The 22,735-nt window shown below is 51.1% G+C and overlaps 7 protein-coding genes across 7 annotated transcripts; 3 read left to right on the forward strand and 4 right to left on the reverse strand.

Annotated features, from left to right (window-relative positions):
* Positions 1-11: 11 nt before the first annotated feature.
* On the reverse strand, positions 12-1,672 carry ALTATR162_LOCUS1016 (uncharacterized protein; the record flags this gene model as incomplete). The annotated part of the gene is made up of 6 exons (XM_043308611.1): positions 12-112; positions 174-274; positions 332-648; positions 698-1,300; positions 1,349-1,459; positions 1,514-1,672. The coding sequence occupies 6 exons, from the start codon at positions 1,670-1,672 to the stop codon at positions 12-14; spliced, it is 1,392 nt and encodes a 463-aa protein (XP_043164546.1).
* A 669-nt stretch (positions 1,673-2,341) lies between these two features.
* Positions 2,342-4,354, reverse strand: ALTATR162_LOCUS1017 (uncharacterized protein; the record flags this gene model as incomplete). The annotated part of the gene is made up of 1 exon (XM_043308612.1): positions 2,342-4,354. The coding sequence occupies one exon, from the start codon at positions 4,352-4,354 to the stop codon at positions 2,342-2,344; it is 2,013 nt and encodes a 670-aa protein (XP_043164547.1).
* Positions 4,355-4,941: 587 nt separating this feature from the next.
* ALTATR162_LOCUS1018 (uncharacterized protein) lies at positions 4,942-5,481 on the forward strand (the record flags this gene model as incomplete). Its single annotated transcript, XM_043308613.1, has 1 exon — positions 4,942-5,481. One exon carries the CDS (start codon positions 4,942-4,944, stop codon positions 5,479-5,481), a length of 540 nt encoding a protein of 179 aa, XP_043164548.1.
* Positions 5,482-8,707: 3,226 nt separating this feature from the next.
* On the forward strand, positions 8,708-10,603 carry ALTATR162_LOCUS1019 (uncharacterized protein; the record flags this gene model as incomplete). Its single annotated transcript, XM_043308614.1, has 2 exons — positions 8,708-9,000; positions 9,049-10,603. 2 exons carry the CDS (start codon positions 8,708-8,710, stop codon positions 10,601-10,603), a joined length of 1,848 nt encoding a protein of 615 aa, XP_043164549.1.
* A 361-nt stretch (positions 10,604-10,964) lies between these two features.
* On the reverse strand, positions 10,965-12,066 carry ALTATR162_LOCUS1020 (uncharacterized protein; the record flags this gene model as incomplete). The annotated part of the gene is made up of 2 exons (XM_043308615.1): positions 10,965-11,476; positions 11,541-12,066. 2 exons carry the CDS (start codon positions 12,064-12,066, stop codon positions 10,965-10,967), a joined length of 1,038 nt encoding a protein of 345 aa, XP_043164550.1.
* A 2,220-nt stretch (positions 12,067-14,286) lies between these two features.
* On the forward strand, positions 14,287-16,216 carry ALTATR162_LOCUS1021 (uncharacterized protein; the record flags this gene model as incomplete). The annotated part of the gene is made up of 2 exons (XM_043308616.1): positions 14,287-14,412; positions 14,465-16,216. 2 exons carry the CDS (start codon positions 14,287-14,289, stop codon positions 16,214-16,216), a joined length of 1,878 nt encoding a protein of 625 aa, XP_043164551.1.
* A 1,028-nt stretch (positions 16,217-17,244) lies between these two features.
* ALTATR162_LOCUS1022 (uncharacterized protein) lies at positions 17,245-19,694 on the reverse strand (the record flags this gene model as incomplete). Its single annotated transcript, XM_043308617.1, has 5 exons — positions 17,245-18,027; positions 18,081-18,338; positions 18,389-19,252; positions 19,418-19,446; positions 19,595-19,694. 5 exons carry the CDS (start codon positions 19,692-19,694, stop codon positions 17,245-17,247), a joined length of 2,034 nt encoding a protein of 677 aa, XP_043164552.1.
* Between the last annotated feature and the right edge of the window lie 3,041 nt (positions 19,695-22,735).

The raw sequence follows: 22,735 nt of genomic DNA on the forward strand, positions 1-22,735 counted from the left end.
CATTTAGTCGATTATGCTGCAACCCAAAAGCTATCCTCAGAATCGCTTTCCTCATCTTCTGAATCCGCGGGTCTTTCTCCAACTTTCCAGAAAGCTGTGGGCCCAGCAGGTCCTAAATATAGGTGTACAAAGTCAGTGTATGTCTCACATGCATTTCGTACAGAGACATTTACCATGTGCATCAAAGTCCTTGTCGAACCATGTCCCCACAACACCGCGTGGACAGCGCAACCCGCCAACCTGGATGCCATCACTGCGCCATCGCTCCTCACCGCTATCATAACGTCAGTAATACTCTGTTCAATTCATAAGCAGAGTTGTCTGTACTCACCCTTGGAATACTGAGATTGTCTCCCATCGTACTTCGCCTTCCCGTGTCAACCGAACAGTACCGCGAATACCAGAGTTGGCATTAGGATCCCAAAGAGCATCTATAGACTTGGATACGCCTTTAAAATGCACGATTGGGAAGGTAGGGTCATCGAAGGGCCCTGGCGCTGTGACGTCTGTGATACGCAAATCCATGACGATGTGTCTGATGGCTTCGTCGGTGTTGAGTGCATCTCGCGGCTCGTCAGAGGGCACTTTCATCGCTTCAGAGCTGAAATTGTAATTGTACAAGTCGTTGTAATCGAGAAAGCATACGATCTGCACGTCGTTAGAGAGATGCATATACTTCCAGTCGAATAGAACCTACACGCGCCCAGATACCTTCTACTTGGTACGGATCCTTCATTTTGAGCGGGATATCTGGTTGCTGCACGAGCGCCGTATAGTTTGATACCATGTTGCCAGGGCTTTCTACTGGAATCACGCCGTCAAGGGGACTGAACCATGGCGGCCGAAGATGATTTGAGACGGCATGGCCACAGAAGCAGGAGTTATGTCCTATGACAATCATGATGCTTTCAATCATCTCCCAGTCCACTCGCCAGGTCCCGTCATTACGGAAAGGCCCCCACTCGTTCTTGTCGGTATAGTTCCGTAGATCGTACACTCGCGATCTAGCATATGGATTTGTCGATAGATCCTTTCTTCCGGCATTAGATGGAGGGAAGCCGAACAGACTGTGTAACTTTGCGCTCAGCTGTCGACTTTCTTCATCTTCGGCTGGCTTTCGCTTTGCTGATCCAGCGCGACCAAAAAGAGAAGAGCGGCACATAAAAGCGTCGTGATTCTGTGCGATATGCTGGAACAACTCTGTCACCAGTTGTCCGTTGTGAGTAATGCCATATTCATCCAGCGACATAGTGGCAATAAGTTCATCCACAGTCGTTGCGACGAACGTGAACTCATCTTTCTGATAATTCTTAGCAATTTTGAATGATAGAAATAAAAGATCGTATACCTTGAGATCGTTGTTGGCTGACTCAAGCACCTTTTGACATCTCACCACTCTTTGCAGTGCTTCTACCCATTCTGGTTCAGGATCGGCCGGTCTTCGCGTTCTAGGATCGTCCTGTCATAACGTCAAAATTCACACCATACGATGCCAGTAGAGATCGTGTCATACAAAGTGCTTGAGGTATAGGGTCTTATAAAGCGGTTTGTTCTTCTTAAGGAACTCGTTGAAGCCCTTAGACGTTTGCGCACACGCAGCGAGATCAGCAGGATGTATCTCCTCCAGTATCCGAATCAGCACGTCGTAACACAGATCCAGTAGTTCGGGCATAGCTGTCCCTGCGAGGTATAGACTGTCGGAAGCAGTTGAATCTCAAGATGTTAAGCGGAGACAAATCAAGGGTCCAAGTGGTGACGATGTGGGGTTCGGAGATAGAGGCCTATCTCCGGGTGTCTGACTGGCAGCGAGCGGACACCACCTTAACGGTCTTTCCTTCGCCGGGCTTTGTACGCTGCTAACAACCCCTAGGTAGATACATGTGTCACAGGTAGGATGTCTGCGTAACATGCAAGAAGACGCCACCAGGAGCGACAAATTGAGCAAAACGTCACATCGGCCGCTAGCGCGGCTTTTAGTCAGCAGGGCAGCCGTCGGAACGCCGAAGTCCATCTGCTTCTACTGACCTTCCACCATCGTATTACGCATCACATTCGCGAGTCGTATCAACGTTAGTATGGAACAACATTTTTGGCTGTTTGCGCCGCTGACCCACTCGTTCTAAGTGCTCCACTGCCTGGATGCCAAGACTGCACCAAATCACGAATCCGCCCACGACCACGATTAGAGGGACAATACACAGGCCTAGGATATAAGCTGCCAAACGCTCACCGCAAGTGTTCTGCTCGCACTCTCAACAATAGCAACAATAAAACGTCATCATGCAGAGAAGACTTGAATGAACTTGAAAGCAATGCATTTGGGGTATCGAGCTAAAGAAAACTACCACTCTAAACGGTCGTCACACGTCAACCGTACATCCCACCTGTCGTCTCCCTTCCAAACCTCACCACCTTTGTTGGTTTTAGCGACTATCCGCCTGAGATCGCTGATCATTCCACCAGGTCCCGAAGCAAACACTTCAGTTCCTCCTCGTACAGTGCCAGCGACAAAGTCTGTCACAAGAGCGTCAAGATCGGGCCTGGCTTGGATGTGGTCCAGACCCAGTTCTGATTTTGACACGCCGTGTACAGACAACGCCGAAGATGCGTCAGCAGAAGAGTTGGAGCTTGAGGCGGGGTTGATCTCTTTAGAGCACTCATTAGGTGCTGCCTTCTCTGAAACAGTAAGATCGAGGTCCGCTTCTTCCGCGGCGCGGGTGACGTAGATGTGGATACCTGTTCGTAGGTTCCGGCACTTGCGCTTGAGAGTAGCGAGTTCAGGAGCGACCCAGTTGATGTCGCTTCTCCGGCGGATACTCCAGATGAGCGTCATGTGGCGGTCAGGCGTTTGTGGGTTTGATGCAAGGTCAAGTAGAACAGGAAGAACGTAGGCGATACCGGTGCCACCAGCAATGCAGATGATGTTGGAGTTGGAAGCGAGGCCACGCATGGTGCGCTCACCATAGGGTCCAGTCATAACCACGGAGAGACGTGCATCAGCCATCAGGCTCTCATGCGACTCTTGGTGGGTCGCCATATTTGCAATGCGCTTCATGGATAGGTCTGCGATCTTCTTCGTTTCTCCACCACGTGCGCGGAAGATATAGGAATGTCTCTGAGCGTCGGCACCGAAGACGGGACGGCTGATCGGCGTGAACGGATGAGACTGCCAGATCGAGCTCTCTGGGAATGTCAGGTAGAAGTGCTGGCCAACAGCCCAAGCGTCCTGAGGGTGGTCGAAGTCTAAACGAACTACGTCGCCATTGACATCGTCCTTGAACAGTGCGATATTTGCGGAGGCGGCACGGAAGCCCATGTGTCCAGATGGCAAGAAGTTGTAGTGGAGCAGGGCCGTCCTAGCGAGCCTGATGGCGCGGTCGATACCCCAGACGAGAAGTCCTGGTAGGAGGAAGACTTTGAGTTGCTCCCAGTGTCCCCAGCAGGCGCCAATGTATACCATGGCGAGAACGTAGTGAGCCTTGCGGAAGAACTCATAGCCGGTGAGTCGAATTGCCCATGGGGTAGAAAGGAGCACAAGGATGGTCAAAAGGAGCATTGCGACTAGTCCCCAAATCATGTACTCCTGCACGATCCATTCCGCGCCGACAGTCGGTTGGGGCTGGTACAGGCGAATCTCGATTATGCACCAGCCAATAGTGTGAAGAGCCGATTGCGCGAAGATGATGTATCCTAGCCAGCGATGGAGGAAGTTGAAGCTCTGGTACGGAAGGCCAGTGACGAGCGACAAAATGGACTCACGTGTCGAGAGCATGACGGAGAGAGGTGTGAGCGCATATGCGATGACACCAACACGGTCTGACCATGGTCCGAGACTGCTACGCGTGTTATAGACGCCGGGTAGCTTCTTGACAGGCGTGATCCATGTCTTGTACACGATGCCGATGAATGAGAAAAGAGTCAGATAACCGGTCAAGACAACAAGAGTGAGGACCTGTGTGCGCGTCACACGTCCAAAAATTGGTCGGGCTGCATCGGGCAGGAGGTATTGTCGTGCGTATGATGGAATCGCCCGTTGAAGTCGTTCGAATGCGCTGCGTCTTTGTGGTACTCCTTCTCCTGCTTCTGCTGGTAATTGCACGCCTGATGGTTGCGAACGCGCGAAATGTCGGCCAACGCCCCACACTAAGAGGATCGCGCCAATGGTCGCCCAGATAATTCCGGTGTAGTACATGCCTAGGTCATGACTGCGATAGACAATGTCGAGGTACTCGCAGGATCCAGGGTCGCTGGTGCAAGGTACAAGGCGATCTGCGTAACCCCAATGGGGCTCAACAGCGCTCGCCTCAGAGTAGTTCTGGATGTGGACACGCGGGACGAGCATTTTGGTGTCCATGGTCGATAAGTCGCTGGTTAGCAGACGAAACGACTGAGCAAAGATTGAATGAACGAGGCGTGCTACATGTCTCGAACCGGTGCGCGGACCGCATATCTATATGAACTATCGCATGCGGAGTATCACACACCGGAAACATGGTGAGCACGTTTCGTGAAAAGATGGGCCAAGGATTCGAGAAGTGGGCGGCGAAGCTTAGGCGGGTCTTTAAGCGGCTTCCGCACTCTTGGATCGTTCTAATAGGCTAGTGCGAGTATGTTTGAGCAAGTTCCCCCATAATTCCCGGCGAGATTGCCGGCATGCCTGCTCGGGCCAGACTGCAGTGAGACGGTAACACGAAACACGATCCTACATATCTATGTCGCGGTATCTGCAGCCGCAGGGTCTAGTCTGACGTTTGTTATATCATTTTCTGGCAATCGCTCTTCCACGGTTCGGTTTCTTGACAGACGTCCTTCCAAACTTCACAATCCAGCAACAACAACATCGCCCATCATGCACGGAATGTCAGGAATGTCGGGAATGTCCTCGGGCAACAGCACTTGCGTCACAGAGGTCCGCAATTCACTTCGCTGCGATTCGAAATCATGACTGACTTTTTCCAGATGCTATGGAACTGGCGTGTCGTAGACGCGTGCTTCCTCTCCGAATCATGGCACGTGACCAACAACGCCATGATGGCTGCAAGCTGCATCGGCGCCGCTCTCTTAGTTGTCACTCTCGAATTCCTGCGACGAGTCAGTTCCGAATACGATGCGTTTCTCCTTCGTCAATTCCAGCGGCAACTCAGAGCACAGCAAGCTGCCTTAGCTGCTGCCACGCCCGCCAACTGCTGCGACGGCCCCACCACAACTCTCGGAACCCAACACGCTACCTTCCGCGCTACAGCACTGCAACAACTTGTTCGCGCTTCGATACATGGTTTGACCCTCGGTCTTGCATACATCATCATGTTGCTGGTCATGCACTTCAACGGATATATCTTCATCTCGATCATACTGGGTGCTGTTCTGGGCAAATTCCTGTGCGATTGGATGGTAGTTAGGATACCATACAACCAGGTCAGCGAGAAGGACGAGAGACGCTCCTCTATTGAGGCAGCAGGACCAACTGGATGCTGCGCGTAAATTGGTGGCTGTTGAATCTGGCTGCAGCGAACTTTGAATGATTAGATACCCTATTATGACTGCGATATTGCGAATGAATTTATTCTTGACTTTATACTTTAGCACTTGAGTATGAAAATGGTCTTGCCATCTTACGAATGTCTGTTCGTCAACATGCCTTGAGTCGCGAGGTCTCGTACCACAGCAACACTAGTTGCTTGCAACATAAGGCAAATCACCATTCCCACGGGAACATGTAAATCGCTATTTGTCAGTACTGTAGACCAGCAACCAGGTAACAGTACCGCAATGGATTCAACCAACCAATCGGCAACTCCCCGTATAACTAACTCACATGCAGAGTATCTCCGTGGGGAGTGACATCCATGTCTCATGACACCGACGACGTTATGGACCAATGCCAACGTCAGTAGGTATATTGAACCCACGCCATTCTCGGGCCTTTTGTCAATAAAGCAATATCTTACGCCTCCATCTTTTTACCGGTGGTCTTGTTTCTCAAGCGCCTTGCGCGCGCAGGAAGCAAGAAAGTGGGGTTTAGCGGCCCAACCTCTCTCCATAATAGTGTCGTTGGGACGAGTTGAGCGTTCTTTTGCGCAAGTTATGGCTATGAGCCAAGCATGGCTTGGAACCTGGGTCAGCAATTCCGTGAAAGATATGAATGCTGAGCGACCAGTGAAATGCCGATAGTATGAGGACCGTTGAAGCCATTGTTTAATACAGGGCTTTTGTGCAGATTATAGCGAGGTGACAAGGGCGAGCCAAGCATCTAGATCGGTGGCAGTGGCGAAGTCATGGGTCATGGGACGACGATTTAATGAGTCGTTGGGTTGATAAATTGTTCTTATCCGATGCGATACTTCTACGACGGGGCATGAAGGGAGGTTGGAGAGTGGGTGTGTATGAGATGCACATCATGAGCATGGTTCCTGGGCTGAGAGTAGGAAAATTCTTCTTATTCTTAATTATCGCATTCATTTGTCGGTGACCAAAACTTTATACGTCTCCATTCAAGGATACTTTGAGGCGTCTCCAGTTCGAAAGTGATCACTTTCTCTAGTATCGAATCCGGTCCAGAGTATTTCTAGCGAACTCAAGCGCATTATATGTATTCAAATCGTTGTCTCCAGCAAGACAAATATAGGTGTGACACTTGTGAACATCATGCTGGTATGCCTGAGTTCAGGTCGACCAACAAACGTAAGCGTAGAACAAGATCCAAAATATTTCTCAATATTGCATCCGAATGTATGATCCGAGGTGTCTGGAAATCGCAAGCAATGAACTAAAAACTATCAATGCGATACGACATCACAGGTCTCCAAACCGACTGGATGAGCTGTCAGATACTAACACTTGTCACGCTAGCGAATATGCACAGACTGTGCGTTAGGCTTCTCAACAAGACCAGGTGCGCCCTTTAGTATCTGACCAGGTCATCGCCATCTACGGAAAGGGTTCTCTTCGTACCTGTTTTATCTCCATGCTGAGGTCCAATGTAGTTTATAAAGGTACCAGGCTGCTTGATGACGAGTAAGTCTTTCGCCTCGTGAGAAGAAGGTGAGCAAGCGGCTCTCTCTTACCTTGCTACGTAGCGCCTTTTCACTAAGGTTTAAGAGATGCTGGGGATGAGAAGGTAGGTTGAGAACAGGTAGCAGAGCATACAGCGTGCACGATTAGGTTCGAGAGCTACATGAGAGCAGTCTCTAGAAGCTAGTGTTTTTGCTGAATTGATGTTATCAAGGAAACATGTAACGCAAGGAATCAGAGATCAAATATGCCTCAATATCCAAGTGCGCATTCGTGTCCAAATGTTGTCTTGGATGCTCCACGGCTCCACTCGATCGCCAATGTCACCCGCTCAAAAGCCTCCACCTCATGCTGCATGACGCTTGACGCTTGACATCAGCGGTGGTCCAAAGGTGCACGCCTTGATGTTCAGGGCCCGATACGCAGCGTCGGTATACTGCTGAGTACAGATGTCGTGGTGATCGCATGTTCAGGCTACACGACGCAGGGGGAGCGACAAATGACCTGTCCGAGGAACACAAGAAGCACGCTGTACTGTGTACACGTCAACGCAGATGTACGCAACCCATTGCAGTTGACGGGCACTCTACGCGCGCATGTCCGAATGTCGGCCGCCGGTATGACTCATGTATGGAATTGCAACTGTACCTGAATACCGACTGACGACGCATTCATTATGTCTACTGCTTCTCGGTACCACGCGGAATGCATCACATTTAGCAAGCAGGCTGATGAACGGGCGGGTGGGTCTGCGCTTCAAAGTGGTCTTTTCATGCTGTCGGGACCCAAGGATGAAGTATCAGCCGCCGTTGGCGCGGTCTCTTACAAGCACCCCGAACATTGACCCCACTCGTGCCAAGACGCCAGACCCTTGATTTCGTTCGTGGCAGCAGCGTCGATTAGATGCGATTGGGCGCAGGCGAAGGCAGGAATAGGATGCTTGCGAACAGCCAGCTTCTGGAAACCCATCTGTCCCATTTCTATCTTTTCTTCCGCTCCTTCAGTCCACTTTGTTTCTTCGGTATCTATCGTCCCGCCACCACGGTACGAGCATGGAGCAAATTCTGCAAAAACCCCGAGCATGCTCCACCAAATGCTCGGCGGCTATCGAGTGTTGGGAGCACCATCGGCAGGTCCGTATTCGCAAGCTAACAGGCCATCATATCCCTCGGTACCCCCGCCTTACGAAGGCATGACGGGGCAGAGGGTGATGGTGCAGGTAGGCGTCGTCGCTTGCGAGTTTTGATCAGATAATGATTAGATCGAAAATTTTCATCTGATAACCCACGCGTCACGCCACCGTCCATTGCTATTGGTTAGAGGTGTCCGCTGATGCCGGTTGATTATCGAGATAAGATTTGGAGGCTGTCTGGGCCATGCTTGGAGATGCTTAATCCCGGGCATTTAACTGCAATGAGAACAGACAAGCTTTGGTGCATGGGACTAGCCGGGAATGTGCACCGCGATATTCAATACCATTTCCGTTTTTATCGTTCACGCGAACAATTTACCCACCCAGCTGCGAGGAAGCCGGCAACCGGGTGCGTCTTGACAAGGCCATGTAGTGGAACCGCGTGGATCTGCGTTTTCTGTATATGAACCTGCAGCTTGCGCGGCATCTTGTCTTATCAATCTCTTCATCTCCAACCATTACAACCCTCACTTTTGGTGTTCAATTGCAACAACAGCCGCCAAGATGGGTTTCACCTTCAAGGGATTGACCAGTAGTGCATTGGTCTCTGGCAACACTGCCTCTGCCAATGCCGACAACAGAGACATTGCCGACGTGCCCGCTTCGTACCAAGGTCACACCAGCATGGACGTTGCTCGCCCCGACGAGAAGGTCGGCAGCCCGAGGGGATCTGCCATGAGCAGAGACTCGGATGAGGAGCTGAATAAAGTCGATACCACCGCCGAGATAGGCGTTCAACAGGTTCAAGCGGCTTCACTTCTCTGGAAGAAGCGCGACTTGATACTGGCATACATTGCGTACGTCACTGTCCTTTCCACATTTAGGATTACATTAACAGAATTCAGCATGTGGTTCATCCAATTCTTCACTGCGTACGCATCCAGCACTTCGAGCACCCTCAGTCCCTACGTCACCAGCGATTTCCAGCTACATTCCCTAACCGCCCTGACCACTGTCATCTCCTCCATTGTCGGTGGTATCTGGAAACTTCCGTATGCTAAGATTCTCAACATCTGGGGCCGGCCTTTCGGTCTTGCTCTGGGTGTAGCCATCTACGTCGTCGGCCTGATCCTAATGGCGAGCTGCAACAACGTCAAGGCCTACTGCGCGGCACAGACCTTCTTCTACGTCGGCTCCAACAGTATCGACTTCTTCATTACCGTCTTCATCGCCGATACTTCCAAGCTGAAGAACCGAGCCCTATTCATCTCCTACGCATCCTCTCCATGGCTCATCACCACCTGGATCTACGGGTACGGTATCAAGAGCATTACAGCGCCCGGCGGCATCGGCTGGCGATGGACTTTCGGCATCTTTGCCATCATTGCGCCCATTGTCACCTCGCCTCTCATCATCCTCTTCGTCGTCTACGAGGGCAAGGCGCGCAAGGAGGGTCTCATCGCACCACGTCCCAGCCGTGGTAGCTTTGTTCAAACCGTCACCTACTACCTTCGCGAATTCGATGCCGTCGGCCTTCTGCTCTTGGCCGCTGGACTCTCGCTCTTCCTCCTCGCCTTCAACATCTACTCATACCAGGCCGAGCAGTGGAAATCGCCTCTCATCATCTGCTTCATCGTATTCGGTGCCCTCCTAGTTGTCGCATTCGGTCTGTGGGAGAAGTGGGGTGCCCCAGTCACCTTCATCCCATGGCAATTGCTGAAGAACCGAACTGTCATCTTCACCTACACCATGGCTGGCTCATTGTACGTCGGCTGGTACTGCTGGGACTCGTACTTTTACTCGCTTCTCGTCGTCTTGTTTGACCAGACTGAAGTGCACGCCACATGGATCGCCAACATCTACACTATGGGCAGCTGCTTCATCTGCATCGTCTACGGAATCGCGCTACGCTACTACGGAAAGCTCAAGGTCTACTCTTTCTTCTTCGGTGTACCTCTCACTATGCTGGGCGTTGGTCTCATGATCAAGTTCCGCCAGCCTGACGAGAACGTTGGTTTTATTGTCATGTGCATGATCTTCATCGCTTTTGGCGGTGGTGTCCTGGTTACCTCTGAGCAGACGACACTCATGGCCGTGTCCAAGCAGCAAGACTTCCCCGCGCTGCTCGCCGTCGAATCCATGATCATTTCCATCGGAAGCGCTATCGGTTCTACCGTTGCGGGTGCTATCTGGACCGGTGTCTTCCCTGCTCGCCTTGCGGCTAACCTGCCCGCGAGCGCCTTGCCAGACCTCGCCACCATCTACGGTAGTTTCAAAGTTCAGGACAGCTACCCCGTTGGTAGCCCGACTCGCGATGCCATCAACCTCAGCTACGGTCAGACACAGAAGTATATGCTCATCGCCGCTGTGTGTGTCTACTGCATTACTCTCTTCAGCACTGCCTGCTGGCAGAATGTCGATGTCAGGACCATGAAGCAGAGGACTATTGGTCTTTTGTAGGTGTTGTTTGGGTTTCAAGGGAGTTTTGCATGCATTGCATTGGCGGCGCTTTGTCATACTGCTGGTTCTTGATCTTGTCCAGTTCAAAAGCTATCAAGAGCAAGAATTTCTTATATATAATGATGATGATGATGATGATGATGATGATGATTGATAATCATGAGGCAGAAATTAATGTTCAATGTTCAATTTTCCATCTAAGACTTGTGATGAATACAATGCACGCCGGGTATCCATGCTTCATGTTATGCTCCCTGGACTCCTGATTTCGCACGCCCAAAGAGTAAGAGCGAGTCCATAGTAGTACAAGCGCTCGGAAGGAAAAGTCTCGCAATGCCGCACGATGATCAAGCAGGTAAATCTACAAGAAGATAGCCACGGTCAGAGCCAGTGCAGTCATGTACCCAAGGGTAGCAGTCACCGAGCTGGCAGCACCAGTAGCGCTCGTCTGCGCACTCTTCACCGCGTCGTCAGTTGGCGTCGCAATAGGTGAAGGGGTAGCGGATCCGGATGGCGTGGCTTGAGGTCTCGCAGGCACACTTGTCGAAGAGGAGGAAGCGCTGATAACGGGCTTGCTGGGTTTCTCACTCACATCACCACTTGCCTTGGCCATGCCAGCTACCCACTTGATCACTTCCGGATTGTGTTGCATGAAATAGTTCAGGTGCTCGTTGACGTCCTGTGGCTCGGAGCCGACGGCGCAGATTGGGTCGCCGTAGTGGCAGTAGTCGAGTAGAACGTCGGCGTAGGCATTTAGGCCTTCGAGGTGTTCGGGGCTGCGCGCACTGGTTCCATCGTAGTCCACGCCACGGCCGACGGTGAAGTTTTGGTCACGAGAGCGTACGACGGCGCCAAAGGTTACGGCTGCGACGACTAGAATAGAAGAATTAGTAAATCGACGCAGAGCGTGACTTTTGTTATAGACAGGGATGCTTACCATTTGAGCCAGGAGCAGATGTTGCGTCTAGAGCCGGATTCATGTCTTGCTCACATGCGAAGACAGAACCTCCTCCTCCACCGAGCATGTCCTGTGCTACTGATCCTCCCTGTGAGTAACCCAACACAATCAACTTGCTGTCAGGGCATTTTTCGCTGTACGCCTTCATCTGCGCCTGTCCGCTCTTCGCACCCTTGCCTGCAGAATCACACCACACGCCTTGGCCCCACGCCGTGCTCTTCGCTGGGTACTCGACATCCTCGTAACCGCATTCTTCTGACCCTCCAATCGCTGCGCAAATCTCCGACGTGAGGTTGCCTAGGCGGCCTGGGTATGGTTCATCGGAGCCGCGGGAGATGAAGATGTGGAAAGGTTTACAGTCGTCCGAGTGGTAAGCGAGAATCTCCGTCGAATTACAGTAGATGCCTGGCGAGGGTGCGTCGCAGCGTTCTTGTGCGAGCACGAGGCTACCGGTGAGCGTGGTGAGGACCAAGGGAAGAATAGAGGGGAGTTGTGAGACCCTCATATTAGCGTAGTTAAAAAATTTGGGTACAACGAGTGACTAAGGTAAGCTGCCGTTAAAAGAAAGGTAGTGAGCGTCTTTTACTAAAGAACGCTTAATTAGTAGTAAGTAGGAACCTCAGAACTTCAGCAGACGAGACGCAGAGCGGAAAGAGATATACTAGATAACGAAAGGGCAGCCCTGGAAAGAACTGATACTACAAGGATCAACAAGCCCATAGGCGATCGACGCCCATGATGTAAGAGCACGGCCCCCACAGATATCATGCATGGCCGCAAGCTTGATTTCGCATCCTTTGAATGGGGCGATTCGCTATCAAGGCAGCGTCTTCGACGACAAAAGCGTGCAAAGGTCGATTCTGCACCGTCGACTAGCCCGACCTGGTAAGACCAACGACGCCAACACGGATTTCGGCACCTGCCAAGCCGCCTGTGCCACAGAAAGCCACAGTAAGCGGCCTGCCTGCAGGAACAATTTCTTGGGGCTTGCGCGTTCCCGTCATCGCTGCGGCGTATGGCGTCGAAAAGGGGGCGGCATCTGACATCGTCGTTCTGGAGGTGCTTTGGTTAATTACTACACAGAGGGCCATTGTCGCAATGCAAGCAGGGCTGTCTTGTATAACACGCGACAACTTACTGTCTTTGATCGTGAACGCCACACTTGTCGTCCGACACCGAGTATACGAGGGAAGCTTGACTGGGACGTGCAATCGAGCCGTACCGCAACACGAACGACGCGAATGCTGGGCGCCTTAGGATGCCCATGGAGTAATTTTGTTTGGACGTTCGAGACTCGTGGTGCCTGAGTCGACGTTGTTCTGGCTGGTCCATGCCCACTTTTTTCTTCTGGAGACCCCACCTGCACTTGTCGGAAATCCTCTCCATCCTCCGCGGCTGCATCTTCATCTCATACATTGGCGTGTTGGTTTTGAGAGCCCCTGAGTGTGTCGAAGAGATTGAGTGCCGCTGGTTCCGTATCCCTAGACTTGTTGATGCAGACGCGTGGAGGGTGGGCGAGACTGTCGCCTACTTCTGGCTCTCCTTCTCTCCCTCGCATTGCCATCTTCTTGATACCGGTACCGTTCATCCCAAGCGTACACGTCCTTACGGGTAGTTGGGAGTATGCATGAGGAATTGCAGCTAGATTGGTGTTGCGCAAGGCAGCAACATGGCGGAAAGCTAATGGCGACACCCGACTACCCGGCTTGACTGAGACGGCAAGTGCCTTCTCTGACATCTCCTTATCTTAACGTCTGCTCTATCAATCCCCTGCATTCTGTCTTTTTCCACAAATCCGCACACTTTGCACCCAAAATGTGCCCATGGACAACCCCACTGTACATGTGTATGTGACATGCCGCTTCTTCTCCTTTACCATCTCACCTTTGCATCACGTTCGGTAATCTTGTTTTCACATTCACCTCCCTCCGCTCGCTACTATGTCTCTTCCTCCAAAGATTTCGATCTTGTTCACAGTGTTCAGTCTGATTAACTAGAGTGTAATATGTTGTACATGCCGCTATTGGTCGACGAGCATGATGCGAAGAAGCGCTGATGAGACTACCATGAAATTTACACAGTATCGAGCACGCTGTAAGCAGGTATTGTATACATGCGTCTCTCCTAACAATAACGTGAGGATGGTGGGTCATTGTGTCCGGCGTGAGACTATTCTTTGTCGGTAGGTCTGAAACAAAGCGCCCATTCCACCATAGTGAATCATCGCGCAAGCACGTCAATGTCTGGTCAAGAGATCCATTTTCCAGCCTTCTTGGGCCTCTTCGTCTCCTGGTCCCCCCACCTGTTCGCGCACATGGTTCCTTCCGCTGCTAGGCCTGGCGTATCATAGCCCTATATACTAACAATTTCGTCATAATCTTGCCTATTCACTAGTATTCACTTTCATCAACTACCCAAGACCCCTGCCATTACGTCCTATCAAGCGCTAGCCCAGTCTTCTAGGCACGCTGACCTGCCTTCCTCTCTTCTCCAGATATAATCCAGTTCTTCCAGCTCCTGATGAATTCTTTTCGACGCTCACTTCCTCAACTGCAACTCAACCCGCGATCTTGATCCACCGATCCGCGACCCAAATCAATTAGCAGTTGCACTACCCATTCCGGTCTTCAAGTCATTCTCAAGACCGATTTCTACCTACACTCTACTCAACCCGACCACGCCCACACCACCACTTACACCCAGCGACCACACAAAGATCAACGCCATGGCGCCCATCCGCGAGACTATTCGCAACACGGCGAACCGCGTAGTGGATGTCTTCAAACAGAAGGCACAGCTTCAGTACCAAGACATTTGCTTGAATCTCGAGACTAATGCTCGCGTTCTCAAGGTTTGTCTCTCCCATCGGATATCACCTAGACAGTATCTAATTATTCACAAAGCAATCCATTGAGAACACCGCCCCTTGTACGGTTCTGACAGGTCTGGGCAAATTCCGTGATAGCTTCAACCATACGGTACTCCCGTCGTCGGGCAAGGTTCGTGACCCGGTTGTCATCACTGGGTGCATGCCGACTGGCTTCCAACAGAAGCAGCAGACCTACCGCAACATGACCACAGGCCGCGTCGAAAAGCCCAAGCGTCATGTCTCTCCCGCAGAACGAGATTTTCGGTGGTATGACATGAAGATGAAGAGGGAAGCTGCGGAGATGGCGCACCGAAAAGAGATCCTACTTCAGGAGGAGCAGCGAAAGATGATGGAAGAGAAGAAGCGACGGCAACAGTTTCGCGCTTCGTCCGATCTATGGACCAGAGAGCGCCGGATGGCTATCAAGGACTCCCGTCCCCAGTATACGACGCCTCCACCACCGCCGTATGTACCTGAAAAGTCCCCCTACAGCGATGAGTTCTACGCCAACCAGACACCTGAGGAGCGTAAGAAATTTATCCACGAGAGACTGACCAACATCCTTGGCGAGGAGAGGATGAACGCCCCGATTCTTCCTTCAGGTCACAACCCCATCGATCCTGTGATCGCTGATCACAACCAGCGTGTGGCCACGGCTAGCATTATCGACTCGTTCGAGGCTCAACGCGCTGAGCTCCAACGCCACGCTGATGAGCAGAGGTGTATGGCTCGTGAAAAAGAAGAGGCTTACGCTAGGACAGAGGTTCTCTTCAACCACTACAGAAACATCTACTGGGGGCGCATCAACAAACTTGCCATGTATACTGGCGAGATGGCCGACGGTATCCAGCTGCTGGATAATGCGCTCGCAAATGATGACGTCTGGGTGGTAGCCAACACCGTTCAAGTCTTGACCCACCAGATCTTTGAACCCATCCACAGCCTGCTTCTGGAATGCGACAATGAGATTCCACTGGATGTGGTAGGCGCCCAGATGCTCAAGAATGCTTGGTCTATAGCGCTTCTTAACGAGCTCTACGAGTACCTGGTGAGCAAGGCCGAGGGCCTAGAGCCTCAGGTTGTCTACATGGCTCAGCTTATTGAGGCCATCGCCCATCGCATCAACAACCCGAAGCCGCTTGTGAACCCTCTTGAGCAGAGGGAGCAACCGACCAACGACTTCCGCCAGGACTATGGTTCTACAGACGTCAACCCGATGGTGGCCTCTATATCTGCTCCTGACCGTGGCGCGTCGATCCCTAGTACAGTGCCTGCTCCTGAGGGTAGGTTTTCGATCCGTGGCAGAGCTTCCACTTCCGGCGTTGAGCCTGATGCCTACATTCCCGGCGCTGCCTTTTCCGCACCTCCAGACGCCAGCATATCCAAGCTCATTGCTGGAACTGAAGCAAAGGCCGCTGGTACCGCTTCCAACATCCCCTCCATAACCGTTGAGCCAGACGAGAGCATCGCCCGCACAAACGTCCTCCAATACATCGCCACCGACAACATGGCCCTTGAAACAGAGATTCAGGACATGTTCCGCAACAACGAGGTCAAGAGCACCCATCATCGTGCAGTCAAGGAGTGTATCGATGGCCTGGTGGATGCTGCGAACGGTGAAGAGAGCATTCTCGGCACTACGGATGCCGGATACTACCGCTCCCAGATCGAGACTTGTGTCACAAAGATTGACGCTCTTCCCCTGAAGATTCGCCAGAACAAGGATACTCAGGCTCTGAAGAAGCTCTGTGGCCGCGCGCTGAGGATCTGGGCTGTTCATGAGTAGGGGAAGAGTTTGGATGTATATCCCAGGAAGTGAAGACCAATCGCTTATACTGGACATTATCTTTGAGGTTGGCTCAAGTCTCCTCCACATCACAAACTCAGGACATCAAGACATCACGACTCACGATACTACGACTGTTGCATTTACTTTACCACCATATGACGCCAAAGCTGTCCTATGATGTGTTTCCAGCGAGCCTTTTCATCGATCAAGTTTTACCTTCATTATTTCTCCAATGATACCCTTCAGTCGAGCACAAATGCCGGCCCATCGTAACAACACCAAAGATGTTCAACGGTGCACCTCCAGCGGACGAGCAATTCTTGTCTTTTTTTTCTTTTCCAATGATTTCTTTTTTAGTCAAGCACAAATGCTTGACCCTGTACGATGTTTCCAATGTTCTATCCAGCGTTTCCAAGTTTTCCCTACCTATCATTGTCTAGAGGTCAAAGACGTTTGGATCAACTACGCCTATCGGCACGATGCCCTGACCCTCAAAGATGCGAGGGATATACATAGGCGTGGAGTGGGCGATAGCATAGTAATCAAAGTTTGACGATGTGTGAACAAATCTTCGTGTGTGCGTTTAAGAAGTGTTACCTCTTGTAGAAAGCGTGAGCCATGAGAACATTGTGCAGGTCAATACCTCGACTTGCTGTTTTGCAACACATCAGCTACAACCACTCAAGGCTTAGTGCTCTTCGTGTATGCGGAACAGATATACACGACAACAAAGGTTCAATAACCTTAAACGCCATCTCCTAGCCTATGCTGAAGCAGTGGGTATCTATGCAAGGCCGCTGGTACACAAGGAGTAATATACACCGTAATCCACCCAGAACGCCGATTTACCCCCATTTTCTGTCAAGTTCATTACCACCCAAGAACTAGTTTGTGGAGCTCTGTCATACTATTCCATTCGACGGCAAACCTGATCCTGAAGGTATTCGCCGCATGCGAGGTTTTGAGTTGTCAATGTAAGTCACAGTGAGTACCTTCATGGTACCTGCTCACTGTGATGCGTCGCATCAAAGCCACAACACGCCGTATCCAGTTTCGCCAGGTCTGCTGCCGTTGCCGTTACCGACCGGGTGCGTTCCTTCGACGCCTGTCGTTGTTCCTGAGGTAGGCGGTAGGCGGATATGAGGGCTGGGGGATCTGTAAGGGAATAGCTCTGCGACATTGCCTGGGACAGCCTTTCCATCAATGACTTCTTGCACGATATCAATAAGACTCTCAAAGTCAGATAGGACACGCTTCGCATAAAGCTGGCTATATGCGAGATCGCGTAACAGGGCCACGGCATTGCGGAAAGCTTCGATGTGAGATTGATCCCTTCCGGTAACGTTGCGTACAAGGAGAGAGCAAAGAACCAGTAGAGCATTCGATAAGGATGATACCATGCGATGCCGAAGGCTAAAAGGCTGCCGAACGTCTTGCGCAAAGGCGGCCATTCGGTTGACAGTAATGACTGCAAGATTGCTAAAGTGAGAAGCATGACTATCGTCGTATTGGAGAGAGGTTATGACGGAACGGAAGCCCCAGAGAACGAAGTCGATCTTCTTCTGAGTAATGAAAATTTTTAGCGGCGGAACAGTCGCACCGCTTGGTTGAGTATAAGGGATTACTAGTCCTAGTAGGTCCTGCTCGAGGAAGTATGAGATCTGCCTGTCAATGATCTCCTGTGTCGCGCCATCGAGACTACGACCGTCGATGTTGTTGTCAGCATAGCGCGCCCACAGTATCACGTAGTGAATGTAATGATCGGTAAAACGTCTTGGGTCAACCCCGTCAGTCTTGTAGAGCATCGCCTAAAGATAGTGAGCATGCGGTAGCAGCGAGATGAGCCAGGAGCTTTACTCACCCGTTCGGACAGATCTGCGGGTGCCTCGACTTGGACGTCAATCTCATGGATGGTATACGGTCTTCCAAATGTCAACGAGATAAAACGGTCTTCTACGAATATGTTCCAGAATGTGCAGATGCGCTCGTATGCTTGTGCAGTAGTGATGTTTGTCCATGTAGACTGCTGATGCAAAGAAAACTGAAAAGCGAGTCTGGCAGCGGCGCCGATAGTGTTGTAAGCCGGGCCGGGCATATCCGCGTAAGAGTAGTATATAGCCTACGACAGTCAACTTTCATGTACCAAGCTTGGAACGTCCAGAACCTTACCTGAAACAGTACACATTGTATCAGTGTCAGATCGCCACTACCACTCAGTAGAGACCTTTTATCGACAAGATCATCGGCCAGCTCAAGCCATCGCCAACCTTTGGGTTTGCCAGTATCGATTGGCGCGACACTCAGCAGTATATCGCAACAAGCAAAGATTGTATAATTCAGCGCGAGAAATTGACAATCTTCTGGAGGTATGGCGGTGTTTGCTAGCATGTGTTCGCTACGACTGCGGAACTCGGGCTCATCTATGCACGGATGAGACAGGTGGATGTCGGTGAAGAAGGAAGCTAGGTACTGTTGGTAATCGGCTGGGCTAGGGTAGGGCAACTTCTTGTTGCCCAATTGTATGAGATGCGTTGGTTCGACGTTGTATGGAGAGCCGGGAACTGACAGAGCCGAGTTTCCTCTGTCCGACGGCTCATGTGAGAAGAGGGAGGGCTGTCCCATGAAAGCGAGGGCTGGATTGATGGGGTCCAGCGGCGGGACAGGCAACGCGGCGTCGCCCCGAAAGCCATCACTACCATTCTCCTCGCGCTCTACGCTGCCCATTGGTGTCATGGTCAGGCCTCGATCGCGCATAAGAGCTTCCATCATAGCCTCAATCCGGGCCATACGTGCTTCCATGCTCATGCCGCGTGTGCTAGCATCGCTCGCCCTGCGTTCCGTGCCGTTATCGGATGGCATCAGACTCCCTCGCGATAAGTTATTGCCATTTCCGCTAGTATTCGACGCTTGTGTTTGAAGGGTGGGTGTCGGTCGACTGAGGTTCTGCAGGGCTTCGGCCGCCGTCTGGTCTTCAGAGAAGAAGCATCGCTTGCCATTGTCCATGCATCGTTGGCATGGGTTCTCACCGGAGCACTATTCTGGTTAGTCATGCTGCCTATGAGTCTTTTTGCCGTCTGCATTGCCTGTTTCCTGGCTGGGGAAGCGACGCTGTCGCATAGAGACAGCAGGTGAAGCACTGAAGCAAAGAGCCGACATTTTGGAAAAGGAGCCTGGCAATATATGAAGAAGAACACATACCTTGAGCTTCGATCGCCTGCATGATACACCTACACCAGTTTGTCAGCCGGCTGATGGCATATGCTCGTTGTCGTGTCGTACGAAGCTGCGTCGAACCACTACGGAACCATCGGAATGCCGCATAGGAAGCTCCAGAGATGCCGAGCCAAGGTTGCAAGAGCGGAAGGCGCGACTTACATGCTTTGGGCGCGTACTTTTGGCGGACCTTCTTGCGCTTGGGCGACGATGATCTCCTTTCGACGTCCATATGCTCTATAGGCGAAGGATGGCTGTTCATGGCGCGATGGAGTTGTTGGAAGAAGGATGGCGCTCGCCCAAGCTACTTCGGAACGCGACCGGGATCCGGGCCACTAGCGCGTCTTCAGCAGGCTTCCATGCAGCCAACAACATCACTTCTATTCCTCCTCATCCCTCCTCGAATTCATGTCTTCGTAAGCGCGTCATGACAGGTCATGTTGATAACACAATACTCCATCCCCAATGCCAAAGGTCAGCGTCGCACGATGCAAATGTCGGAGCGAGTTGTACCGCAGGATATTCGCAAACCTCTGACATGTGATTCAACCACCGTCTTGAGGCCTACATCTACTTAGCGTCTGTGCCTTCGTTTTGGGGGACCCATTTGACGTCTACCATGATTTTTCAGGATCTTCCGAAATACATCCTGGGCAAATCGAGCATCTGTCCAAACTCTCATATCGCCCTAAACAGACAACTCAGGTCAGATGGGTATTGCACCATCATTACAATTGTAGAGGGAACAGAGTACTTACTGTACACAATAGCAATACGTCCGAATGACACCAGAGTCAAGGAATTGTGTATGCTTTCCAGGCATACTTTCATCCAGAGGATGAAGAGGCAGATAGACACGGTAGTCGCCTACCTGTCAAGGTTCAAAAACAACCGCCAGGAGTATGCCACCTTTACAGCACATTAAAACGTTGTTCTCTCCTGCAACACAGAAGGTACATGACACGTTTTACGAGAGCTGGGGCAAGAGGCTCATCGCAAACGACAAGAAGAATGTACAGCCAATTCCAACCCCACGTACAAGGAGAGCGATCGCATTGCTCACATTTTGCCCGCTCCTTGGCTTTCTTCGCAAGAGTAACGCAATGATTGACTGACAACCTGGTGTAGCCATGACCAAAGCAGACGAGATGGTAGCAGAAGAGTTAGCGGACGAGACTTTTATAGAATCGGACGATCGCAAGAAGAAGAGGAGAATGAGGGGAAGGAGGAGGAGAAGGAGGAAGAAGAACATGTGTAATGATGCTGCCTGGTTAAGTTAATACAATTGCCAATTTAGGCCCTTCGATATTGTGCCCAGAATGGGAGGGAACAGGCTTGCTGTGATGGAGATCGATACTGAAGACTAACAGGATCTTCAATTACAATGACTCACTCACCTATCAAACAAGATCCGGCGGCCCACCGAGACATCTACAAGGCGATATTCGCTGCTATAACTGCCAATGGTGCGGATCCTGGAAGCATACCATGTGACTATTTATCTCCATAGCAAACAAACATACACAGCCCAGGCGGTCGTCTCAACCGAGCGCGGGACCTAGCCAACACTCTAGCTCAGCGCGAAAAGCACACGACTAATACTCGTCGCCTCAAGGCACCGACAAGAAGCCGAAGAAGAAGACGAGGGTCACAGGGGAATCCACTGATAATTCCACTGAGCTGCCGGGCTGATGTACACTTCTCGGCATCTTGCGGGAGTGGTCTCTTCTCAACCAAAGCCTGGATAGACGAAGATGGTCTCTTGCCTTCTTCTAGAACCATCAACAAAAAGCCTTATGATTCTCTGGTCCTACAATATACTTCGATGTACACCCGCTACTTCCAGCTTCAGCCGCGCAGCATAAGCTCCCGTATCCCTTTCAGGTGGGGGTTTCGAAAAGCTTGAGGAGCTTTTAGAGTGTCTGAGGATAGTTCAGGTCATCTACTAAGGTCCACTCGGTTTCGTGTAGTTGAACAGCTCAAGGTCACCCAGCTAGAGGACGATCTTAAGAGGGGAAAGATAGAAGCGCAACCAAGGCCCGAGGTGAATTCCACGGGTAGGTGAGAGATGACCTTATGAGGACGTCTCGAAGGGATATAACAACTCTTATCTATAAAACAGTCATCAAATGGGTATGTGATCTAAATGTTGTTTAAGACAAACGACTATACAGTCAAACTTCAAGACAACGGAAGGTATAAGAGATATAAGGAGTACTTCCTTCGTAGCTAGAACATTAGAACTATTATCTTAATTAACTCTAGTTAGTCACATTCAACACTAAACGGTCAAAGCACCCCTCTTATGGGAGTGTAAGGCGGGCAACTGTGCACGTTCTGAAAGGAGATGCGGATTTGAGTCTCGCTATATCCAACTACCTTTTACTAATTGTGCTGTCTTCGTCTTCACGTCCACTCTTTTTTGATCAGACTGCTCGCATCACCGGGATTGGCAGGACAACAGCTTTGTGTACGACTTCGAGAAGCATATCGAGCGCGTGGAGGAGCAAATTTGTTACCAATCAGGCTTGTACCAGCACCAGCGCTACCCCTAAACACCTGCATGATGTAATACACTCATACATCGGCCCGTCCGGATGTCCTCCTATTCCCTCAGTCCAGCCTCCCGCCGTGACTCACTGCCCTGCTTCCGCATGTCCCTTGACCCCCTCCCATAGAGAGAATAGACGACATCATCACGTACATACTACAATCATTCTGAGGAAGGCCTCTCGGGAGACTTTGCCTGCTTTGTCTTCAGGCTTACCGATCGTCACTCTTCGCTGGCTGCACGCGACAACATCCAGGCATGCGCATTTTCTTAGCTTCAGTCCGCATACTGGGAGGTTGTCTTCTCCTGACTTACTTCTGCTCATGGTCCATACCCTGGCAGAATGCAATGTCTTCTTTTGGCCTACTGTTCTTAACACTTAGTTAACCCACCTTTGCATTAGCAAACTAAGGACATGAGAACGTTCATCACCAACATGCCAAGAATCAACACTGGACAAAGTGGGAGCTACCAATGATATGCCAAAAAGGATTTCGGGCTATTTATACAGCTAGCGGCTATTTGATTGAATTGTGTCAGGAACACAATGCTGTTGTATGTCGGTAAGAGTAACACGAAGTTGAGACCTGACAGCGCGGCTTTTCTAGTTGCCAGTGCAAGATAAATAATAATCTTCCTTGTTAGTGGAAGATTCTCTGATCAGACTGAACGACCTCTTTTCCTGCGCTAGAGAGACCAGATGCTGCGTCCACAAGGTATGCAAGCACAGCGCACGCTGGTTGATTGACAAG

This window comes from Alternaria atra (genome assembly GCF_907166805.1).
Source record: "Alternaria atra isolate CS162 genome assembly, contig: 21, whole genome shotgun sequence".
Taxonomy (NCBI): domain Eukaryota; kingdom Fungi; phylum Ascomycota; class Dothideomycetes; order Pleosporales; family Pleosporaceae; genus Alternaria; species Alternaria atra.